Below are 20,009 nucleotides of genomic sequence, written 5' to 3' on the forward strand. Positions count from 1 at the left end.
ATGTCAGGGCACTAAGTCCTTCGGGCCACTAAGACTCATATGCTAAGATACACTTGCGCGCAAAGAATGCGTGACAATTGTGTATTAAGCAAATTAGAAAACTGAATTAGACACATTTTAGACACCCGTTTGTATGGGGTTCAATTGGTTTTGGTTAGTTCCAATATCAATTATTTACTCGATACATCAACAAATAGTAGCATAAAAAACACACAGCCTATCAGATGAACTATTTGTGAACACCGTTGAACCCTTGTCATCAAATCAGATGATTTTTTACGCCCGCAAAATCTCATTGAATTGATTTCTCAGATTTTTTAACAAATTAGGTTGACAAACTCTACGTTAGATGTCAAACTGTGAGCTGAGCGAAACAAAAATGCGGCTGTTTTATTGTTTTTCTGGTTGCTGCTTGTTCTCTCGCAATTAATCTGGCCTTAACAATTTCGCTTTTCAAGCTAAGATTTGTTACTTTTCATACTTTTCCGCCACTCTTTTACTTTTTATGTGCACTTTGTTACTAAGATGAGCGCTGGTTTTATCATGAGCAGCAAACTCTGTTCTTCTATTATGGTTTTTTTGTTCCGGTCCCACCTCATTGGTTTTTTGCTTTTCAGCTGTTTTTTGTTCACGACATATTCATTATAGATAGTTGTGAGTGATATCAATAGAAAATTAGTCAACCAGTCGCTTTCTCCGAAGCCCAACTTGTTCGAATTTGCAAGGACTAAAGAGCTCATAACTGCTAACGCCAAACGTTCAAAGATCCGATTAGGATAACATTTAATTTCGCTCCCGTAGAACTTGTTCTATATTTAAAAATTTTCCGGCTTTTTGATAATTTAATTCAATAGCTCTCCAAAAAACATATTTTTTTCTGATAAAATTGTTTTTTTTGCCAAAATATGTTTTAAGCTAAGATTTTAAACAGCTACGTGCAAAACCCCGCAGCAATATAATATATGTTCTTGGTCCCATCACGAACTATTGTAAAGAAAAAGGACTCAAATTAATTTGTGGCGCTGTTTTGCTATTTTAAATCTGAGCGTATTTTTGTTCAATAAATATATAATTTTATATCAGTTACACGGAGGTGATTTTCCTATCGAGGTTCAATTCATGGCAGCTCTGATTTGGGTTCAAACAAGGCTCAATGATCATATTATAATATCATAAGAATTTTTTTTCCATTGCTTTGACATAGTGTTTTTGCAAGCTCTTTAACGAATTCGTCAGTTATACTTGCATTTTTTTCTTGTTTTTGCATTAGTCTTACGACGTATTTTCATTACACAAACGTCCATATAGTTTTATTGGCCCTGCCACTTCGTGGTCATATGACATATTCTGGGTAATGGTGGGTCTTATTTTATTCCTACATTGGTGTCAAGGGCCTTATATAATGTTTCTGTTTGATACCTAATGGTTTAAAAGAATTTTAAACTTTTTTATTTGAAGTATATTTCGAATTTCGTTCCTTTTTCTTTATTTCTTTATTTTGTTTTAAAATAAATTTATAACTACGTCTTATTATAGAAGTAGAACTCATGTTAAATGTTTAAGTTTAGGTTTTTCAAATGCCACTTCGAATCTGTTTTAAAAAAAGCAATTGCCGAGTTCTGCCCTGAATTATTTTTATTTGTTGTTGCTGTTTTGTTTGTTCTGTGTCTCTCTAATGCGACTGTATTTAATTCAGTTTAATGATTTGAGTTTGCAGCGACTTTTTGTACTCTTGCACCGATTATTTTCGATTAGTTCGTGAATTTTTGAATGTTGTCTATCATGTTGTCACTCACACTGGATATCTGGAGATAACTTAACAGTAAAAACTATTGTCTTTTGGCGACACTCATAACTATTTCAGTGTTGATAAGTGAATTTTCTCTTCTAAAATTGTCACCAACGATCGACTTGCGTCAAATGAAATCATTTGAAATTCTGTTTTTCAGCTTTCTTGCTATTTTTTTGTGTCTGTTACTTCATTAACTCAAATCACTGTCGCTTGTTTTCTATGCTTGTGACGTCAATTTTAATTAAGTTTTAATTTGGAGATATGCTGGCTACTTTTTTAAAATAAAACTAGCCGTAAATTTTGGTATAATCGAGATAAAATACAAAACAAGAACTTAAAGCGAAAATACTTATTTTGATTATCTCAAGTGTGCTCATTATATTCCTCAAATAGTATTTTTTGACACCTTTTACGACCTAATTTTTGATTTTTTTGCGTAAAATTTTGAAGTTTCAATTTTTTGATGGTTTGTTTCCTGTAATTTAAATCAAGTTTTGATTTTTAGACGCAAGCTAAAGTTTTATCTAATCGAAAAGCGTTGAAATGCTGACATGAAAAAAAATCATAACAGTTTTTTTGAGCATCCGCTGATCATATATTTTTTGTTATTTGCTATTTATCGAGACTTCTTTTTAAATTTGTTCACGACCAGTGAGTTGGCCAGAAAAGTTGATAGTTGGTATGCAAAGTTGGTATGTTTAATAAATGTTTTGTTTTGAAGCCTTTTTGCAAAATTCGCTACCTATTTTTTTCAATGTATGATTTATGTTTCTCGCTTTTAAGTGCCTAAAACAAAATGGCATGTTTTATCTTGCCACTTTTTTTAAAGAATGGTAAATTTCCCTTTCAAATAGTTGCCTATCCAATAATAGTTTTGTTTCCTATACGGTTTTTCTTTTTTTGTTATAAACCGAATTTTGCAAATTTCCTATTCTGAGACCTCGCTCGTGTAACCGTTAGCAATTTTATGAGCAATTGTCATTTCAAATAAATGAACATAAAGAACAATACCCACAAAAATTGAACAAATTGGTCAAGATAGCTTTGGAAGGGATGTAATGATTGAGAAAATAGGAGGATACAATATTTTGACTGACTCTGAGGTGGGGCGGATATGAAAGAAGGCAGACCGCGGATATTAAGTGACGGCTATGTCATTCTCCAATCTCCAGGTCCTACGCGACTGCTGGGGTGTTTAATAACTTTTGTCACGATAATGTCTTTTACTGACTCAAGTGAACCATGATTACACCAAAAGTTGGTTAAGTTGGGGTTTTGAAAATTGAAAAACAAATTCGTGAACAATTTACGAAATGATTTTTTGTCACAAAAGCACGACGAGCTTTGCAAACCATTAGCGGAAAGGACTTAAAAGTACTTTTTTTCAGCATGAAATGATGAATAAATTCCTGGTTTATGGTGTTTTTTCAATCCTGTTTTATAGTCCCACAGAAATTTGTAGTTTTATTGTCATGTCTGGCTGTATTTGTCGCTTTTCAAAGCATTTTGTCTTGTTTGTTCACATTTTTGTAGTTCTTTTAATGTTAAATTTTATTGCATCTATGAATTATAGCGGTTCATTTTGTTACTTAGTTCTATGTCAAGTTACTAATGATGTAAACTGTCCCCATTTCTGACATCGTTCGTGAAAAATTAAAATGAAATCGAGGAAGCAAGCGTGGATAATTTAATCATAAATAATCCATTCAAAACTGAGCAAATGCTGCAACTGCGCTATCTTGAGTTTAATGCTCCGCCTACACTAAAACCATCATAAATGTTTGTTCTCTTATAAGAACGCTCCGAATTTTTATTTATAAATATTTCATCACGTTTGGCCGTGCGTATATCGACCACCTTGACCCACTCCCACGCGTTTATGTCTGAGAAATGTTTTCAGATCTGAAAAGTAGACGCCTGTATTGTTACCTTTCCTCAATTCCTATTCATGGCTGCTATTGTGTGCCCTGTTTCGTGTGGACAAAAGGGTTTTCCAGCCTACTGATTACATTTTGTGTTGTTTAAAAATTCTGATCCGTTTACCCACTTAATTGACAGCTTTTCATCCATTTATTCTGAAGATTATCCCTAGCTGTAAGTTTTTCCCAGTTTCTCAGAATAATAGCGCAGACGCCGTTCAGCTAAACCATTCAACATAAACAAAAGTAAACAAATAGCCATATATATATAATATATATATATATATATATATATATATATATATATATATATATATATATATGTGTGTGTGTGTGTGTGTGTGTGTGTGTGTGTGTGTGTGTGTGTGCGCGTGTGTGTGTGTGTGTGTGTGTGTGTGTGTGTGCGTGTGTGTGCGTATGTGTGTGTGTGTCTATGTATATGTAAATTTTGCACATAGATCCGAAATGGACATGGAGATTTTTTTTAACTCGAATTTCACCAAAATTTCTGCTTTTTTTCAACCCCGTCTATTTTTTTAAATTGGACAACACGAGCAGTACATAATTTGTGACAACTTCAAAACATCTTCAGTGTGAAAGGTGCAATCAGGAGATGGTAAAAAGAAGAGTGAGGGACGAAAAGATGGAGAAGAAGGAGGGAAACGGGAGGAACAATCCAATTGAGAGCGTTGTCATTATTCCTAATCTTGATTAAGTCTATGCTGTCTCCCCTCTCTTAATTCCACTTCCTGTTTTTGTTCACTCCGTTTGCAATTGCGATGAGCACCCAAAGTGAAACGCCCCCTTTTTCCAATATCACTCGAGACACAATACAATAAATGTAAAAATGTTGTTGCTCCTGTCGAATTAAGTCAGTAGGGGGACAAATTTAGATTTTGTTTTGTTGTCTCAATGTCTCAAACCCGCCCTCTTCAAATATTTATAATCAACCATCATTCGTCCACTTTCTAAAACAATATTCTGACATAATTTTTTTCAATACAGAAATTCATCTGAGCTCCTTTTGATTTTTGCAAGCGTAATTAAGAGAAAATTAATCAGATTTTGCAAAATATTGCTCTAATTTTTTTCAACATCGGATCGCACTGTAATCGTTAAAATTGAAACTCAATACCATTTTTCTGAATCACAAACCGACATTTTGTTAATAAGATTAATAATACTATTGTAAGCTTATCCCCTGGTCAAAATTAAATTTTTAATTCTTAAACTGGCATATAATTGTAAACTTGTCATAAACCTTCTTCTTTTTGACCCAAATGAGTTAGAGATTTTACGTACGTCAACCTCTTCAAATCAATAACTGTGATTGTTTTCTCAAGAAATATTTTTCGCAGCTAATTTTTAACTTTTTGATCTCTTCATTATTTATTCAGTCATAATCGCTATTCTCCATTAACATTAATGATCTTTCAAACTTTACCAAATTTGTTTACGCCTTGAAATTTAGTTGCAAAGCAGTTTCAATTTCTATCAGTTATCAGATGAGACGAGTGGGTTGAAATTTGAAAATGTGTGGCTAATCGATATGCAGCACATAATCGTTTAAAAACCCGCTGCGGGCCCTATCAGTCAGCGTGAAATCTCTCTCTGATTAGCTCTCAAAACCCTTTCCAACACCTCTCAAGTCTTAATTTACAACCCCCTCCCCCTCCATCTCCCCAGCCCCCTCCTATCCTCTCCTATTTCCGATTCCCTCCTATTCTTTTTCTCTCATCATATTTTCAACACTCCCCGTTTTTCAACTAACCAACCCTTTCTGAGCTCTATTGGGTATTATATAAGTAGCAGTTATTGTCTTATATTGGGCGGAGCATAGCCTCAAATATATTTGCGTGTCGATTAAATTCTTGCTCCTATTCAAATCTAAACTAATTTTCCCCCCTCTGTAAGTCTGGAAAATGGTAATCTTTTCCTGGAAAAATTTGCTGCGCTAAAGGTGAGTTTTAAATTGTGCATAAAGATACATTTTCGCGCATATTTTCGAGGACAAAATTTTTGACAGCTCAATTGCTCTTGCCCTAAGAGAAACGTTTTTCCTATTATTTAAATATTTACTAATGACTTTATAAGGAAATGGCAGTGAGAGACTAACCGTCTAAAGATGTCTAGCAATGTTTTAACTGTTCGTTCTTTGATGAGAAAATACTTCACAAAATAATTTAGAATTTTTTTCAATTCAATCCGATAGTTCAAGAAACAGCAGAATTGTCAAAAAAGATATAAAAAAAGGGAATTTGAATGAAAAAATTGTGTGAGTTCTGCATAATTTTATGATCATAAGCTTTTTGGCCTCTAATTTTTATATAGAGAGAAAGAGCAAGCTTTTTAAGCTATATGTTTATATTGAAAGTTTTACCTCCTAATAGGTTCTTTGCGATTATTTTTGTTCTGGTAAATTGTTAGTCATTACCTCATGATTCTTCAGCAATCAACGTTGCGCGCTCTCTCTCTCTCTCTCTCTCTCGTTCTTTTTTCTTTCTTTCTTTCTTTTTTTCTTTCTTTCATTCTTGTTTACTTTTTTTCTCAGTCTCTCTCTCTCCTCTCTCACTCTTTCTCTTTGTTGCTCACACACACACTCTTTCTCTCTCTCTCTCTCTCTCTCTCTCTCTCTTTCTCTCTCTCTCTCTCTCTCTCTCTCTCCCTCTCCAATTGAGAAATAAGAATCAAAAGTTTGAGTTCAGTCTCAATAATCTGTTCAAATCATTTGGATTAAAATTCCAATCCGTTCTCATTTTCCGATTTCAACAAACAATTGAGGGGCTAGTGTTTTTCATTCAAAATTTTTGCAAACTTGAATTTTGTATTCAAATAACGCAAATTTTCATTTGGAAAAGGTTTTTCGTACGCGATGCTCTAATCAGGATCGTACGCGATGACTAAACTAGACGATGACTTGTTGTAAACTCTTTTCCAACACTATGCAGTCAAGTTGTCGAACGGGTATCAATCTTATTTTTTCATTGTTTTCCACGAGGAATGTTCCTAACAATAGTTTTGGTAAATTAAGATCAAAGCCTTTTTAAAAAACGAACGTAGAAAGATATTACCAATTTTATTGCAAACTCCGTCTCTGGACAAATTAGATCAGTTGTTGTATAAGCAGTCCCAAATGACACATTATTCCAGCACAAGACAGTTTTAGAAAATAGAGGCCGATCAAACCCGAGAAATCAATACTCGAGAAAACAGTTCCTGATAAAAAAAATATTACTAAACTTTTTGATTGGAAATTATTTAATTGTTGCTAGTTTATGATAACAAAAATTACTCGCTGAATTTAATTGATTTTGAACTGTAATTAGATTAATTGAACAATAGGTATGAACAGATGAAGAAACTAAATTTTTAGCAGATTGTTTGCCAATCTATAAGCTACTTTTATATTCATTCTTTTGTGATGTTTGTTGTGGGAGCGTCTTGTCTGTTTTTACGAAACTACTTTGACTTGAAATGTCAAGTCTCTTCACTGTACAACTCATTATGAGTACAGAAATTTCTATTATGGTTATCGCGCCAGTTTTTCTTACAAAAACTTTTTTCCTAGCATATTTGATTATAGGAATTCTAATTGAATGTTATTGATTCTTAGATCACTTGACGTCAAGCATGAAAGTGATGTTACTAGGAATTGTTAAATTAACATATGTAAGGTTTTTATAAAATCTCCGCAGACGTTCATAAATAAGCAATGCAAAAATTTTTCTTGGCTTCCATTAAGCATCGGTTTTTTACTGTGTTTTTTGCCAACTTACGTCTTCTTATTGATAGAATCGAACATTTTACCAATTAATCTGATAGAGGTTAAAAATTGGTATTGAGAAAGTTTTATAAGGGATTACTTCATTTGCAAGCAAGAAAACCTTACTTATTAAACCATTTTGTATTTTTGTTCAGAATGAGAAAATGCACGCACTCCAATGGATGCCTAATCGCGAAGACATTAAGATTTTTTCTGGTTTTTCATCTACTACAAGTGTCATGAATTACACCTGTGTCTTTTGCAAAATTTTGATTGGGCGCAATTTTGCAACGTTTTTTGTTTCATTGATAAAGCTCTAATTCTTCTTTTTTTATGAGCGCATCATAGCATTTTAAACATAGCAGTATTTCAGTTTTAAACTTATAATTTTATAACTTCCCAAATTGTCTAATGTTTTCTTTTCCGCACTTTCAATTGAGGTAAATTTTCAATGGTTCATAGTTTTATTATATTGCTTCTGTTGTTGATCTTTCATCTCTATTCGCCGTTGAGGGCGAACAACAACAACAACAACAACCTTTCTTTAATTTTTATGCCGCTCTCTATAGTTGAGTATATCCTTTTGCTATCTCTGACTACACTTCTCTTTCTTCAATTCTGTTTTGCAGCTATGCACTGACCGGAATCTTACCCGACTTTTGACATACATTAATCTAGAAATAGTTTATGTTGTTTGGCCGCTGGCCCGTAGTTACTCTTGCTGCCAGACCTAAGAGTGGTAAAGAAACACTAGTTCTGAATCACGATTATGATCACTACTGGGTACTATTCTGATAAAAAGGTGTCCTTCAGACTTCAGGCTGAAAATGGACTGATCAGAGATAAGATTCAATACTAGACTGTCCTTTTGTCTGACTCAGTAATGATTAAGACTATTCAGTCCGGGAAATTTATTAAAAACCTTTTCCGCTGTATTACATGAAAGCCCTGGTTATTTAAAAACGAACTAAAAGGACGCCCTGTTTTTCTCATTTTCCCCACTTAACTTAATTGGAATTTTTGGGAGCCCACTTGACGGGGCGTCAAATAGTGGGAGAAAAAAAATCGCAATATCTAATATTTCTGTCGTTTTTAGCCCCAAAACCGTATTTTTGTTTTTAACTCAATATTTTACCAAAAATGCATGGAACGAGTTATGGTTTTGAAAGCGGCCTGCTGAGAATTTATAAAAAATACTCTTCAAAGGCAGTTAATTTCCGTTTTTCATTTTATTCTGTCCATCATCTTTCTGTGTTCTCCAAATTTTCTTGCCTTGCACCCTTGTTCAAAAGAGCATTTTGAATTTAGAAAGCAAAAAGCCATCAAAATATTTGTTCAACTCGCACATAATCAATTTCAAGCCATTTTGCCTCCTCGCTTTTGATATTGGTAGTAAAGCTCGCCTGCTCTTTTTGACGGTCGGGAATTAAAACATATGGCTCAGAAATGATATTTGTATCTGCACTGCAGGCTAGGCTGTATATTCACTAAACAAATGTTTAATGGCGCCGCAATAAACACAAAACAGAAGAGTAACCGCCGCAACAAAGCCTATATTGAAATAGGTAAGTGCTATTATTACAATACAACTACTGAAAGATAAAAAAGGTTGGAAGCATTTTAATAAATATACATCATTCTATCGGAAGCGTCATATATGCATTCTTGTTGTTATTTGAACGCATACCTACGCTCTCTAATAGATAGAAAACATAAGGCATAGATACAACCTATTTTTTTTCAGAAAAAAATTAACTCCAGTTTTTATTACATTTTTTTGGAAAAACGTTCCAAGTCGCCGAACTGTTTTCTGAAAATGAGAAATGGCGCTTGGTTTTTGCTAAAAATGAGTTTACGTTTTGTTCCATTGTCTTGTTTCTTTCTTTGATTAAAAATTAATCAAAAAAGGCACATTTATCACCTGTTCAAAAACATTGATTTCTTATATCGCGTCAGTTATCTTATTTGTTCTTTCACATTAAATATATTCCTTTCACTTTTCCCAATCCTTTCTTTTCCCAAATTTTGCTGACATGTGACACGTAATGAAACACGCCCCCTTAAGTTTTCCCTTACTCCTTTTCGTTCAAGCGTGGAGTTGGGGTGAAATTGTGACCAAAAGTGGGCGCTTTTGTTATTTCTGTTATTTCTGTATTCAAATTTGCTAACTGGAGTCATTTTCATCTGTGAAGTTAGTGAGGTAAGAATTGTATTGATTCTATTAGCTCTATGTGCGTTTCATAGTCAAAGTTAAGGCAAACTTTTTAGATATTTTTGATAGAAGAAGGAAATTATCGATGTTTTCAGGTCAATAAATTTCTGGGGAATCAGGAAAGAATAGTGAAATAATGTTGAAAAATGAAGATAATTGAAATTTGAGTTCTTTTTTCTTTGTTTTTTTTGTTGGTGATTCAGAACTATAACAGTTGAAAGACATTCTGACGAAAAAACTCAGACGCACAAATATGACAAATTTCGAAATGTTTAAAATTGTTTTTTTTTGTGAAACGTTACATTAGTGGACCAACATTTTTTGTTTCTTATTGTTTTAGAGAAACAACAGTTTTGGATTTGCTTTGAGTTCGATTACTGAAAGCCAGAATACCATGTGCAAAATAGTCAATTTAGTTTTCCCCTTAAGTTTTCCCTTACTCCTTTTCGACCACCAAAACTGAATTTTCAATCAGCACAAAAATTTGTTCTGTTGTTAGTGGTTTTCTAATCTAATCGATTTTGCTCACTTAGAAATCTAGGCAAATAATAATAATAATAATAATAATAATAATAATAATAATAATAATAATAATAATAATAATAATAATAATAATAATAATAATAATAATAATAATAATAATAATAATACTAATAATAATAATAATAATTGCGGTTTCTGCGTAATCGCAGTGGAACAGCATTAGGCCTACGGTAGCCTGTTTTCAGCTGCCCTTTTTCTTATTATTCCCCACATTTCAAACTGATCTTTTCATGAGCAGCATTGCTCTTTTTTGGTGACTATAGCCACTTTTTTGGCGTCTGAAACTTTCACGTGGTACCATCATTGCAGCCAACATTGGTCAGGCTGTGGTCAACCTGAAGCTATGGTTAAGTAAGAGCTCATCCTCACACAGACAGCTTCACGGAACAGACAGCTTCACGGAGTATGAATTTAAGCGGTAATTATTATAGCTGATTATAACGACCAAAGTGAGAGTGTAATAAATGGAGTTATTTTCAATGCGATTGTTATTCTTGTGTCTCTGACAATGGTCTGTTAAAGTCTACTTCGGATTTTTATTTTAAAATTAGAAAAAATTTTTTGAAGGTTGAAAGGGGAAATGCTTAAGAAAATTAAATGAAAAGCAGTAAGGATAAAAATCAAAAACAGTTTTGCTTAACAGTATTTGAATTAAATTTCTTTCCGAAAAGTTAAACTTTGACATAATTTAAAATTGTATATTTTGGCGATTTATGTTTATTCGAGAACATTTAATCGAGAAAAATCTTTCTTGATTGTTTTCAATAGAAAATTACAACAGTGGTAACTTTCGAATAAATATGATTTAACTTTTAAAATCGCTTTGGAGTTTTCAAGCTGGTCATAGAGACCATGTCAAAACATTTATTTGTTTGCTATTTCTTTCATGCGAACAGATTGCAGCAATTTTGTTTGCAAATTACTGTCAGTGTTTGTGTGAGCTAAGTTTCGTTTTTGACTGATGGTTCTTGTTGATTTTCAAGTTTTGTTGAAAAGCTGTTTCCACTGGCAAAATAATTTACAGTGCATGGGCTTTGACATATAGTAAAATTGAATTAAAAAAATGAGTTTTTTAGTTTTCATATTAAAGAAAATTGTACTCAAAGTTCCTGCGGAGAAATTGCTCGAAATTCAGCTTCGAAATACCGATAGTCAAACGAGCTTCTCCTCTCAGAACAAATAAATTTTTTCAACAAAATTGAGACGTATGTTGGAACATCCGCTGCTACGCAAAGTCTCGCACGAGCCTTCTTGTTTTCAATATTAATGGCTAATTATACGAGTCCAAATTATTCGTTTTGAACAAAGTGAAAATTATTCATTGGTCACTGATAAGTTCCCTTACAGTCACTTGGTTCTGGTTGCAGACCCTTCTTGACTATTTAAAGCCCACCCCTTGGGTGGTTGAAATCCACTCCTCAACATCATGAGGTCAAAACTTAACTTAGATGGTCTTTTGAAATTTTCCTGCAACCGGTGTTACTTTTTTGGTTTCGACTATTTGCTTTATTTGGCCCAATTTTGATGCTGGCTCATCAAATTCAACAGTTTCAGCTTCTAATTTTGAATCAATTACAAAGTTATAAAATTTGGAGTGAGAGGTAGAAAATGCCGTAAACTACACGTTGAATTTCAACTGTAAGACGAATAATCAAAATAATTAATCTATTACTTTTCTTGAGTTTTTTCGAAAACATTTACCGAGATTATTTTGTCGGTTCAAGTAAGTGACGTTTACTTGAATTTGACGACTATTGAATAGCAATCTGATATTGTTTTGGTTATTCATTTTAATGTTATTCATTTTTAGGGTGTACTGTATCGGTGCTCTGAGTACATGGAGCCTGCATTCACAGTGCAGAGTGTGATGAGGGAGCAGTTGAATGGGGAGGGGGTCTCTGGGGGTATGGGGGAGAAGGACCCGTTTGTGAATCTGTTGTGGATTGTGTGTGTAGTGGCCACTGTGATTGTCGTCATCGTCATCTTCCTCATTGCCATCTACCTGCTAAAGAGGTAAGACTTTCACTTGAACATTGATGAAGATCTAGAGTCCTCATTGAATTGGTTGTCATACATTGTGCAACAGGACCTCTTACAATCAAAGACTCTCACCCCTCCCCTCTAATTCATTTTTTATCGATTCAAAGCATCTCAACGATTTCTAAAAAAAAAAATTCTAAAAATAAATCAACTTGCATTGGATAACTGGAAATAAGTTGGATAAGAATTGAAGTTTCAAAATAAAATTTGATCACAAAAGTTTTTAAAACGGCCCTCTTTAGCTGTTTGTCTAATATGTGACTCAATAAAATTGATCCTTTACTTCAGAAATAGTTTTCATGGCAATACGGATCGTCAATTTTTACTTCAATTCAAAAATATTAGTCATTAAATATTATGAAAATAAACACGACTTTAAAAACCAATCTTATCCATGAAAATTTTTCAAACGAGAGACATTGAATCTGTGCGACTTTGTGAAAAAATACAATTGCTATTTTTGCTTGAACAGCGGCCACGACTCAACGCGGTATGCTTTTTAAAGCGTTTCCATCATTTTAAGCTTCATCGTGTTAATATGTTTTTTCATAACCCAACTCATTAGTTTTATGCAACATATTGTTTTGTGCAAGCTAGCTTGCATAATGAGTTTTCAGGTCGAATTGCCATCCAATCTTATCAATTTATCGAACGGAAATTGAGGCCGAAAAAACAAGCAACAGAATTGCCTTACCAAACCAAATAAACCAGATTTGGCAAAATTGTTTGTAGATCAGCTGGAATTTGACCTATCGCAGGAACTAGGAACTGTTTTGATGACTGCTGCAGTTTTATTCAATTAATGTTCATTAGGAATAACTTCAAGCATATCATTATGAAAATTTGTGCACAGTAATTTAAACAGTGAACTGTGGAATATTCTAGAAGGAATCATCCTCAACAGCAGTACCCCCTGGAAAGTTCATTCAATGGGTCGGGCAAATACGAGATCTCAATGCTGAATGGGGGCAAACACCTCTCCTACCCCAACTCCCAACACAGTCCCCCCGGTGGGGCACAACATAGCCCATCCTCCATTCACATGCATAGCAATGGCCAGTTGATCATGGCCCCTCCCCCGCTCTACGCGTCCAACTACAAGACGGTCCAGACCGACGATCCAGTAGAACGCAGAAGACTTAATTTCCCAACAGCTGGTTTGTTTTGTTTATTTTTGTTTACTTTTAATCTTCAATTCAAACTGCAATTAATTGATTATGTTTAAAGTTTTCCAACATTCCAAGTGTACTTTAACACATTCGCATTGCCTGCCTTTTACGGCAGTTAGTTGCATAAATATTGATAGAATTTTGATGAAGCTGTTATTCAAATCAAATTTTGACACCTGCGAGCGAGAAGTGCTTTTGTCGTCAGAATTGTCAGTCTCTGTATTTTAAGAGCTTGCGCAGAGCTTTGGTCATATCATAACTCGGTCATCGTTTTGGTAAAAATCAATATGAATAAAAAATGGTCAGTGTTGGCTTCAGCGAACAGAAATTCGGTCTTTCGAATTGGGATCTTTTCCGTTTGTGCCCCTCAGCTTAGTAGGTGCATATTATTTGCACCCCCCCCCCCCCCCCAGACGCACATGCGATATTTTTACATAATGATTTACTATATAATGGCGCGTGCTCTGTAACGGGGGAGCATAACGTACTGGGGGCACAAACAGAAAAGATCCTCGAATTGTACTTCAATTTAAAACACTCACCTGCACATTTTAAAATGCCGAAAGTCTGCAGTGCCAGAAATTCCTACTTATAGCCAGAAGGTATTCCTCTGCAGAAGTCACTTCGAAATTCTGACTTAATATCTGCAACCGCTTCGCGGTTCTCGATAAACGTCAGAAGTTCTCAGTGACTCCAAGCAAAGTCAAGTAACCATTACTTAATGCGTACACAATCAGTATCGAGAAAATTAGTTGTCATATGGTCATATCTTGTTAGGCTGCAGCAGATTTCATTTCTTGGATCTTAATGTCGTAGCAAGTTGCACTAAATTTTGTCTCACTTGTTTAAATTGTAATTTATAAAAGAAAACACGTGTACGCTACCTGAAAAACGGTTGAAAAATTGCATTACAAAAGTGATGGAATGACTAATATGATATGAACTTTATAGGTCTAGAGGACCACCAGCCATTATTGTGTGGTGAGGTGGGAGAGATAATGGACAGGCTAAAGGCCAAAGACAACTATCTCTTTACTATCGAATTCGAGGTACCCACACCCCCCTACCCCCCCCCCTCTCCTGGACTAAAAAAACTAATTCAACCTGTACTATTGGTATCTGAATCCTAAAGACACATTAACACTATCTTTTAATCTTCAGAATGTGTGATTTCTCTCTTTAATAACTCAATAAAACTAACCTAAATACGATTCATTAACAGTTGAATAAAGGGTTTATTTGGGGTTTTTGTTAAAAAAAAACCAAATATATGAAAAACTGAAGTGCCTTTCAGCAGCCCCGATGAGAACTAAACTGTGAAAAATAGTTCTTCCCTCTTGATAATTTTTTTCCACTGTTTCCCGTAAAAGTTTAAACGAACTCTTTAACTTATGACATGATCATTATACGTCATCAGAATGTTTTAAGAATGTTATTTTGTTCTTTTCGATGCGGGCGTCCGAACGGGTCGGCTGATTCAGTCCTGGGCAAACCACCGAGAACCGGCAATTTGTCGTGTGAACTAAACAAATGATAACTTTGCTGATCTTTATTCAATGTTCAACTTTTTTGAAGAACAATAATGCAATCGTGTGTGTCTTTGTTCGTTGAATACTAACCGAAGAGTGTGTAAGTGTGTGTGTGTGGAGTGGTGCTGGTGGTGTTTAGAAGTAAGGAGCAGACCACCAGTGTGGGCCAGTAGACTGGAGGAGTACATTGAGTGCCTTAAAGCTAACCACAATCTACGCTTCTATCAAGAGTTCAAAGTAACTAACACCTCAACTAACATTGAATTGAATTGAACTTAAATTCACGTGGTATTATGTTGGTACAAACAATTAGCTCAAAGAATAGATAAAGGTATCTACCCTGATTTTTTTTCGCACTTATTCTCACCCTCTAGTTCTCCTATAAGTTTTAGTACTGCTACATGGCATCATTCGACTAGGACTGTAAGGAACTTTGGGCGAGGTGGCAAGTGAACTGTTTCGATTGCAGCTTGGTTAATACAGTAATGCTCATAACCTACTTAAACAATTTATTATATGCAATATCATCGTGGACAGCATACGGGTCCAAAGACTCCTAGCAAAGTGTACCGATATGATACCACCTGAATTCAAATTCGAATTCAATTCTCATACTAATACTATTTCATTTTCTCAAATTTTCTATACTTACTAATGTGTTCTAAAACTTCACTTTCCATTTCTGCTCATTTCTGCTTCTCATTATTTGATTGGAACTAAAACTTGCATATTGGTGGTTTTAATGACGTGTCAATGACAAACCTTCTTTTTAACTAATCAACAGTTCATATCAGTTAACTGAATTTTTCACGAAATACAAACGATATTCTTAACAAGAATTCTCGCAACTTTGTCCGGAAAAATTGGAAACAAAAAATTTGAGTCGACTTTATTTAATGTATCAACGCGTTAGCTCATACTGTAGTGTAAGGATAAGCTTGGCCGGAATGATGAGGCACAGATTTCTTGCAAAATAATTTCGAAAACCCAGCAATGTAGCGATTCAATTAAAAAATGGGATGTTCGCAAATTATTTTCGTGTATTTTAATGTGTAATTTTTACAATAAGGTTTTCTTTTCGAATTGCTCTCAAGTTTAAAGTAATTTAATTGAGTATGTTGTGTGTTTGTGTGTGTAGTCAATAGAGCCGGTGCAGCAGTTCACGTGGGAGCACTCTAACATGGAGGTGAACAAATGCAAGAACAGGTATGCCAATGTGATTGCATACGATCACTCCAGGGTACACCTCCGTCCAGATGGAATCAACCCTGGATCAGACTACATCAATGCAAACTACATGGACGGGTTGGTCACTCACTCGCAATGTGTTCATCTCTGTGTCATGAACAAATACTGAATCTTGTCTTTGAGCAATCTTGTTCACAAATCGTCTTCTTCAAGTTAATTAATGTTAATATTGGTCCTACTTAGACCCCCCCCCCCCCCAAAAAAAATATTGAGTATATTACTGAAGTAGTTTTTTTGTGGTTCTAGCTATCGGAAGGAGAGGGCCTACATCAGTACCCAGGGTCCACTGGAGGAAACACTGGGAGATTTCTGGAGGATGGTGTGGGAACAGAACTCGTACACTGTTGTCATGATGACTAAACTTGAGGAGAAGTCCAGGGTTAGTGAAGCTTGTATGTCTCCCTGCTCACACAAATGATGCACGGGCTAAGGGCTGTTCTAAAGAAAGTCTCTTTTGTCATCCGAAAAGTGTTTTTTTTTGCGTGTATGTGAATGTAGTGGACGACAGGAGGTAATGGGTGGTGTGTTTTTTGCAGACCAAATGCGACAGGTACTGGCCTGAGAAGGTGGGAGAGGGGGAGACCTATGGACTGATTGAGGTGCAGTTGCAGGCAGTCGAGGTATATGCCTCACACACCATCCGAACCCTACGCATCAGACATGTAAGTGGATCTATCGGTCACATGGCAATATACCCAATGCCATCATACCCAATTTATTCCCTTCGATCTTTTCGTTCAACAATCCGATTAAAAATTAGCACTCGATTCTTCAAGCACGTTTTATCATACGTAAGCGGATATTTTAATATCATGTTCGGTTGTGATAGTTTCATATCAAGTCCCACGGGCCGCTGAGGCATGGCCATGGCCCGAGAGGCATAGCCAAGTGCACTAGCTAAATATTATGCTAAATAATCGTTCTGGTAACTTAAACTTTAGGATAAAATATTGGGTATATGTTGGGTATTTTGTCACATTGGGTATTCTGATTGGTATTGGGTACATTGTCCTGACACCGATCTATCAATCGTTAAATTGAATTTAACTCAACCAAGAACATGAGTCAACATCAAGAGCCAAGTAACCAACCTAATTTGAGTGGTCGTAAGATCTAAAGACTTTCTTACCTTCATTCAATTTGATTGTTTTATTGTCGAAATTTTATTTTAGTTGTACCAACTGCAATAGTTATGGTTGCATGCAATTATTTGAGTAGTCGTTTTTATTTCAGGCAAAATTTGCTACTCACTTTTGCAAACTCGTTCTGGAAGTACCAATTTTTGCTTTTCATTCGTGCTGGAAGTACCAAGTTTTGTTGCAAAGCTGCAATTCTCGTTCGCTGCTTGTTCAGATTCACGAGAGTGGTCCTGGCAGTATGAACGGAGGAATGCACCCTGGAGGGGGTCCCCCCAACCACTCACCCTCCTCTGGATCAAGAGAGGTGAGACAGTTCCAATTCACTGACTGGCCAGACCACGGGGTGCCAGAGTACGCCACACCTGTGATCGCGTTTGTCAAGAAGGTCAAACTGTCAAACCCTCCAAATGCCGGACCCATTGTTGTACATTGCAGTGCAGGTAAGATTACTTTCTATCAGCTGCTATTCGCATCAATTTTCTTGCTCGAATTTTTTAGTCCATAATTTCAATGAATCTGTGTTTTTATGGACAAAATTCTGGCTCTATCCTGAACCTCGGAACGTAATTTGAAACAGAAATTTATTTTATGTTTTAACCTTATTGTAACTAAAATCTTAAGACGAATGATAAATGAATCTCGATACATTTTTTTATTTACAGCATGGACTTTACTTGTTACGCTAACAGATTTGTTGGTTTAATTCAAAGAATTTTTTTAAATAGACATTGGATGTTGCCAGTAACTTTTTGATTCTGTGATCATGGGTTCTTTTGTTGCTACGACTATTACCAACTTATGATGTATTTTGTCTCCGATCATTCCGTTCAAAAACTATACTTGGGTTTTTCAGGAGTGGGAAGAACGGGTTGTTTCATTGTGATAGACGCACAACTGGACAAGATCTGCAATGAGGACCAAGTGGACATCTATGGTCACGTGACGTGTCTGAGGGCACAGAGACAGTACATGGTGCAGACAGAGGACCAGTACATATTCATATACGATGCCATACTCGAAGCCATCCAAACTGGTAAGGGAGATTCCATACCTAAGGTTCAGTGACAATCAGTACTGATTTAGAACAATTTCAGAGAAATTTCTAGTTTTAGTACTGATTCAGAAGGGTTTCAGATTCAACTGTGAAGGGATTTCTGAATTTCTCTGAATCAGAGCAAAATTCAGAGAAAATATTCAGTATTCTTCTGAATCAGAAGATAATTCAGAATGAACCACTGAATCAGCTCTGAATCAGACAAATTCAGTGCAAAATGTGACCTGAATTAGACTCTGACTCAGTACTGAATTTGATTTCGAGTTAGGTACGGGAAAAGAACTACAGCTGCAATACATCTGCTATTGCATAATTCTTCAACGGCTATATTTCATTATTCAATTCACGGTCCCATCACAAAAAGAGGTTTCCAACTTAATTCTTCTTACTCTTACTTCCTACTAATCACTTCTTGCAAAGAGACATCACTCGACGGGTTCCGACATATATAAATGTCTCTCAAGCGCTGATTGTACCAATGCACTGTACGTTTCATACAGCGTTTGGAAATTCAAATCTAAACTAATCTAATCTATGAAATCCATGCTAAATTTCAACAGTTCAATTCTGGTTTTTTGCCATGGTCAGATCATGTCATCTTCTTCCTGTTGAGGGAAAGAAAACGTCGATTTTTATCTTTATGAAGAACAAGGAGGCTCGGTAATGTGTGATTGCAATAAGCTTCCGACCCCGCTCATCAATAAGTTCTGCATAATTGTCTACCAAACGAGGAACCGATAGAAAACCCCAAAAATTCAAGTACTTTTCAAAAAAATGTGTGCATGAACGAAAATATAGCCTCCAAAACAAAGAAATACAGTGGAGTAAAAAAATGAAGCATTAGAATAATGAGATATGCTTATATCAAGAAAGCGAGTCAAGACGAACAGCAAAATCAACAATCAACAACAAACAATAATTACATCAGACACTTTGTCCGTTTTGAAAAACAAAACTTAATAACAAAGTCAAAATAGGATCAGATAAAACTGAAACTAAACAAGCTAACTTGTAATTGAATCAAAAGATACGGGACCAGTCCATAAAAAGGCTTGGTAACAATTAGACAATAGAGAAGAAAAAGAGTAAAGTTAAGCTTATTTAGAAAAAACACTTAATTTCAAAGTAATGAAAACAAATAGAAATCATCTAAAATGTCCCACAGGTTGAAGATTGCCAAAGCTTCTATAAAAAGCATTAAGACCTGTCGGTAACAAATTTTTATGCGGTTACGAAAAACAAAACGAATAGACAACAACCAAAGAATCAAATAAAACTTGCCAGAAAACGCTTTTGAAGACGTAAAGCTATATTTTGGCCCCAAAAAATGTTTCATTACACTTCCTTCGAACATCGAGAATGTAGTATTTGACCTCTCATTAATGAGATCAGGTTGCAAGTAGACAAAAAAGGGCAAAATTAAGTAAAAGTTTGTTTTTTTTTCTAAAAATATTTCCAATATCATGAAAGTCATTAATTAGAAAGTGAAAATTTTAAATAGCTTTCTTTATCCGTCCAAAGGAAGCCTTAAGAACTGCAATTATCCTGAAAATGGTCAACGGCTCCAATAAGAACGTCAATTTTGACAAAAATTAGAAAAC

At 35.1% G+C, this 20,009-nt stretch overlaps 1 protein-coding gene across 2 annotated transcripts in view; it reads left to right on the plus strand.

Moving 5' to 3' along the window:
• LOC142358101 (receptor-type tyrosine-protein phosphatase S-like) overlaps positions 1–20,009 on the plus strand; it is a 33,069-nt gene that overhangs the window by 5,343 nt on the left and 7,717 nt on the right. Inside the window, exons 6-13 of one of the 2 annotated variants that reach the window (XM_075409566.1) lie at positions 12,040–12,242; positions 13,155–13,426; positions 14,390–14,487; positions 16,106–16,272; positions 16,462–16,594; positions 16,752–16,877; positions 17,569–17,794; positions 18,208–18,387. In XM_075409566.1, coding sequence (XP_075265681.1) covers positions 12,040–12,242; positions 13,155–13,426; positions 14,390–14,487; positions 16,106–16,272; positions 16,462–16,594; positions 16,752–16,877; positions 17,569–17,794; positions 18,208–18,387 — 1,405 coding nt within the window. Of the gene's footprint in view, positions 1–12,039; positions 12,243–13,154; positions 13,427–14,389; positions 14,488–15,106; positions 15,205–16,105; positions 16,273–16,461; positions 16,595–16,751; positions 16,878–17,568; positions 17,795–18,207; positions 18,388–20,009 lie in introns of both variants that reach the window. The other variant, XM_075409567.1, reaches the window with a different exon arrangement.

Source organism: Convolutriloba macropyga, unplaced genomic scaffold (genome assembly GCF_964194025.1).
Source record: "Convolutriloba macropyga unplaced genomic scaffold, txConMacr16.3 SCAFFOLD_828, whole genome shotgun sequence".
In the NCBI taxonomy this organism is placed as follows: Eukaryota; Metazoa; Xenacoelomorpha; order Acoela; family Convolutidae; genus Convolutriloba; species Convolutriloba macropyga.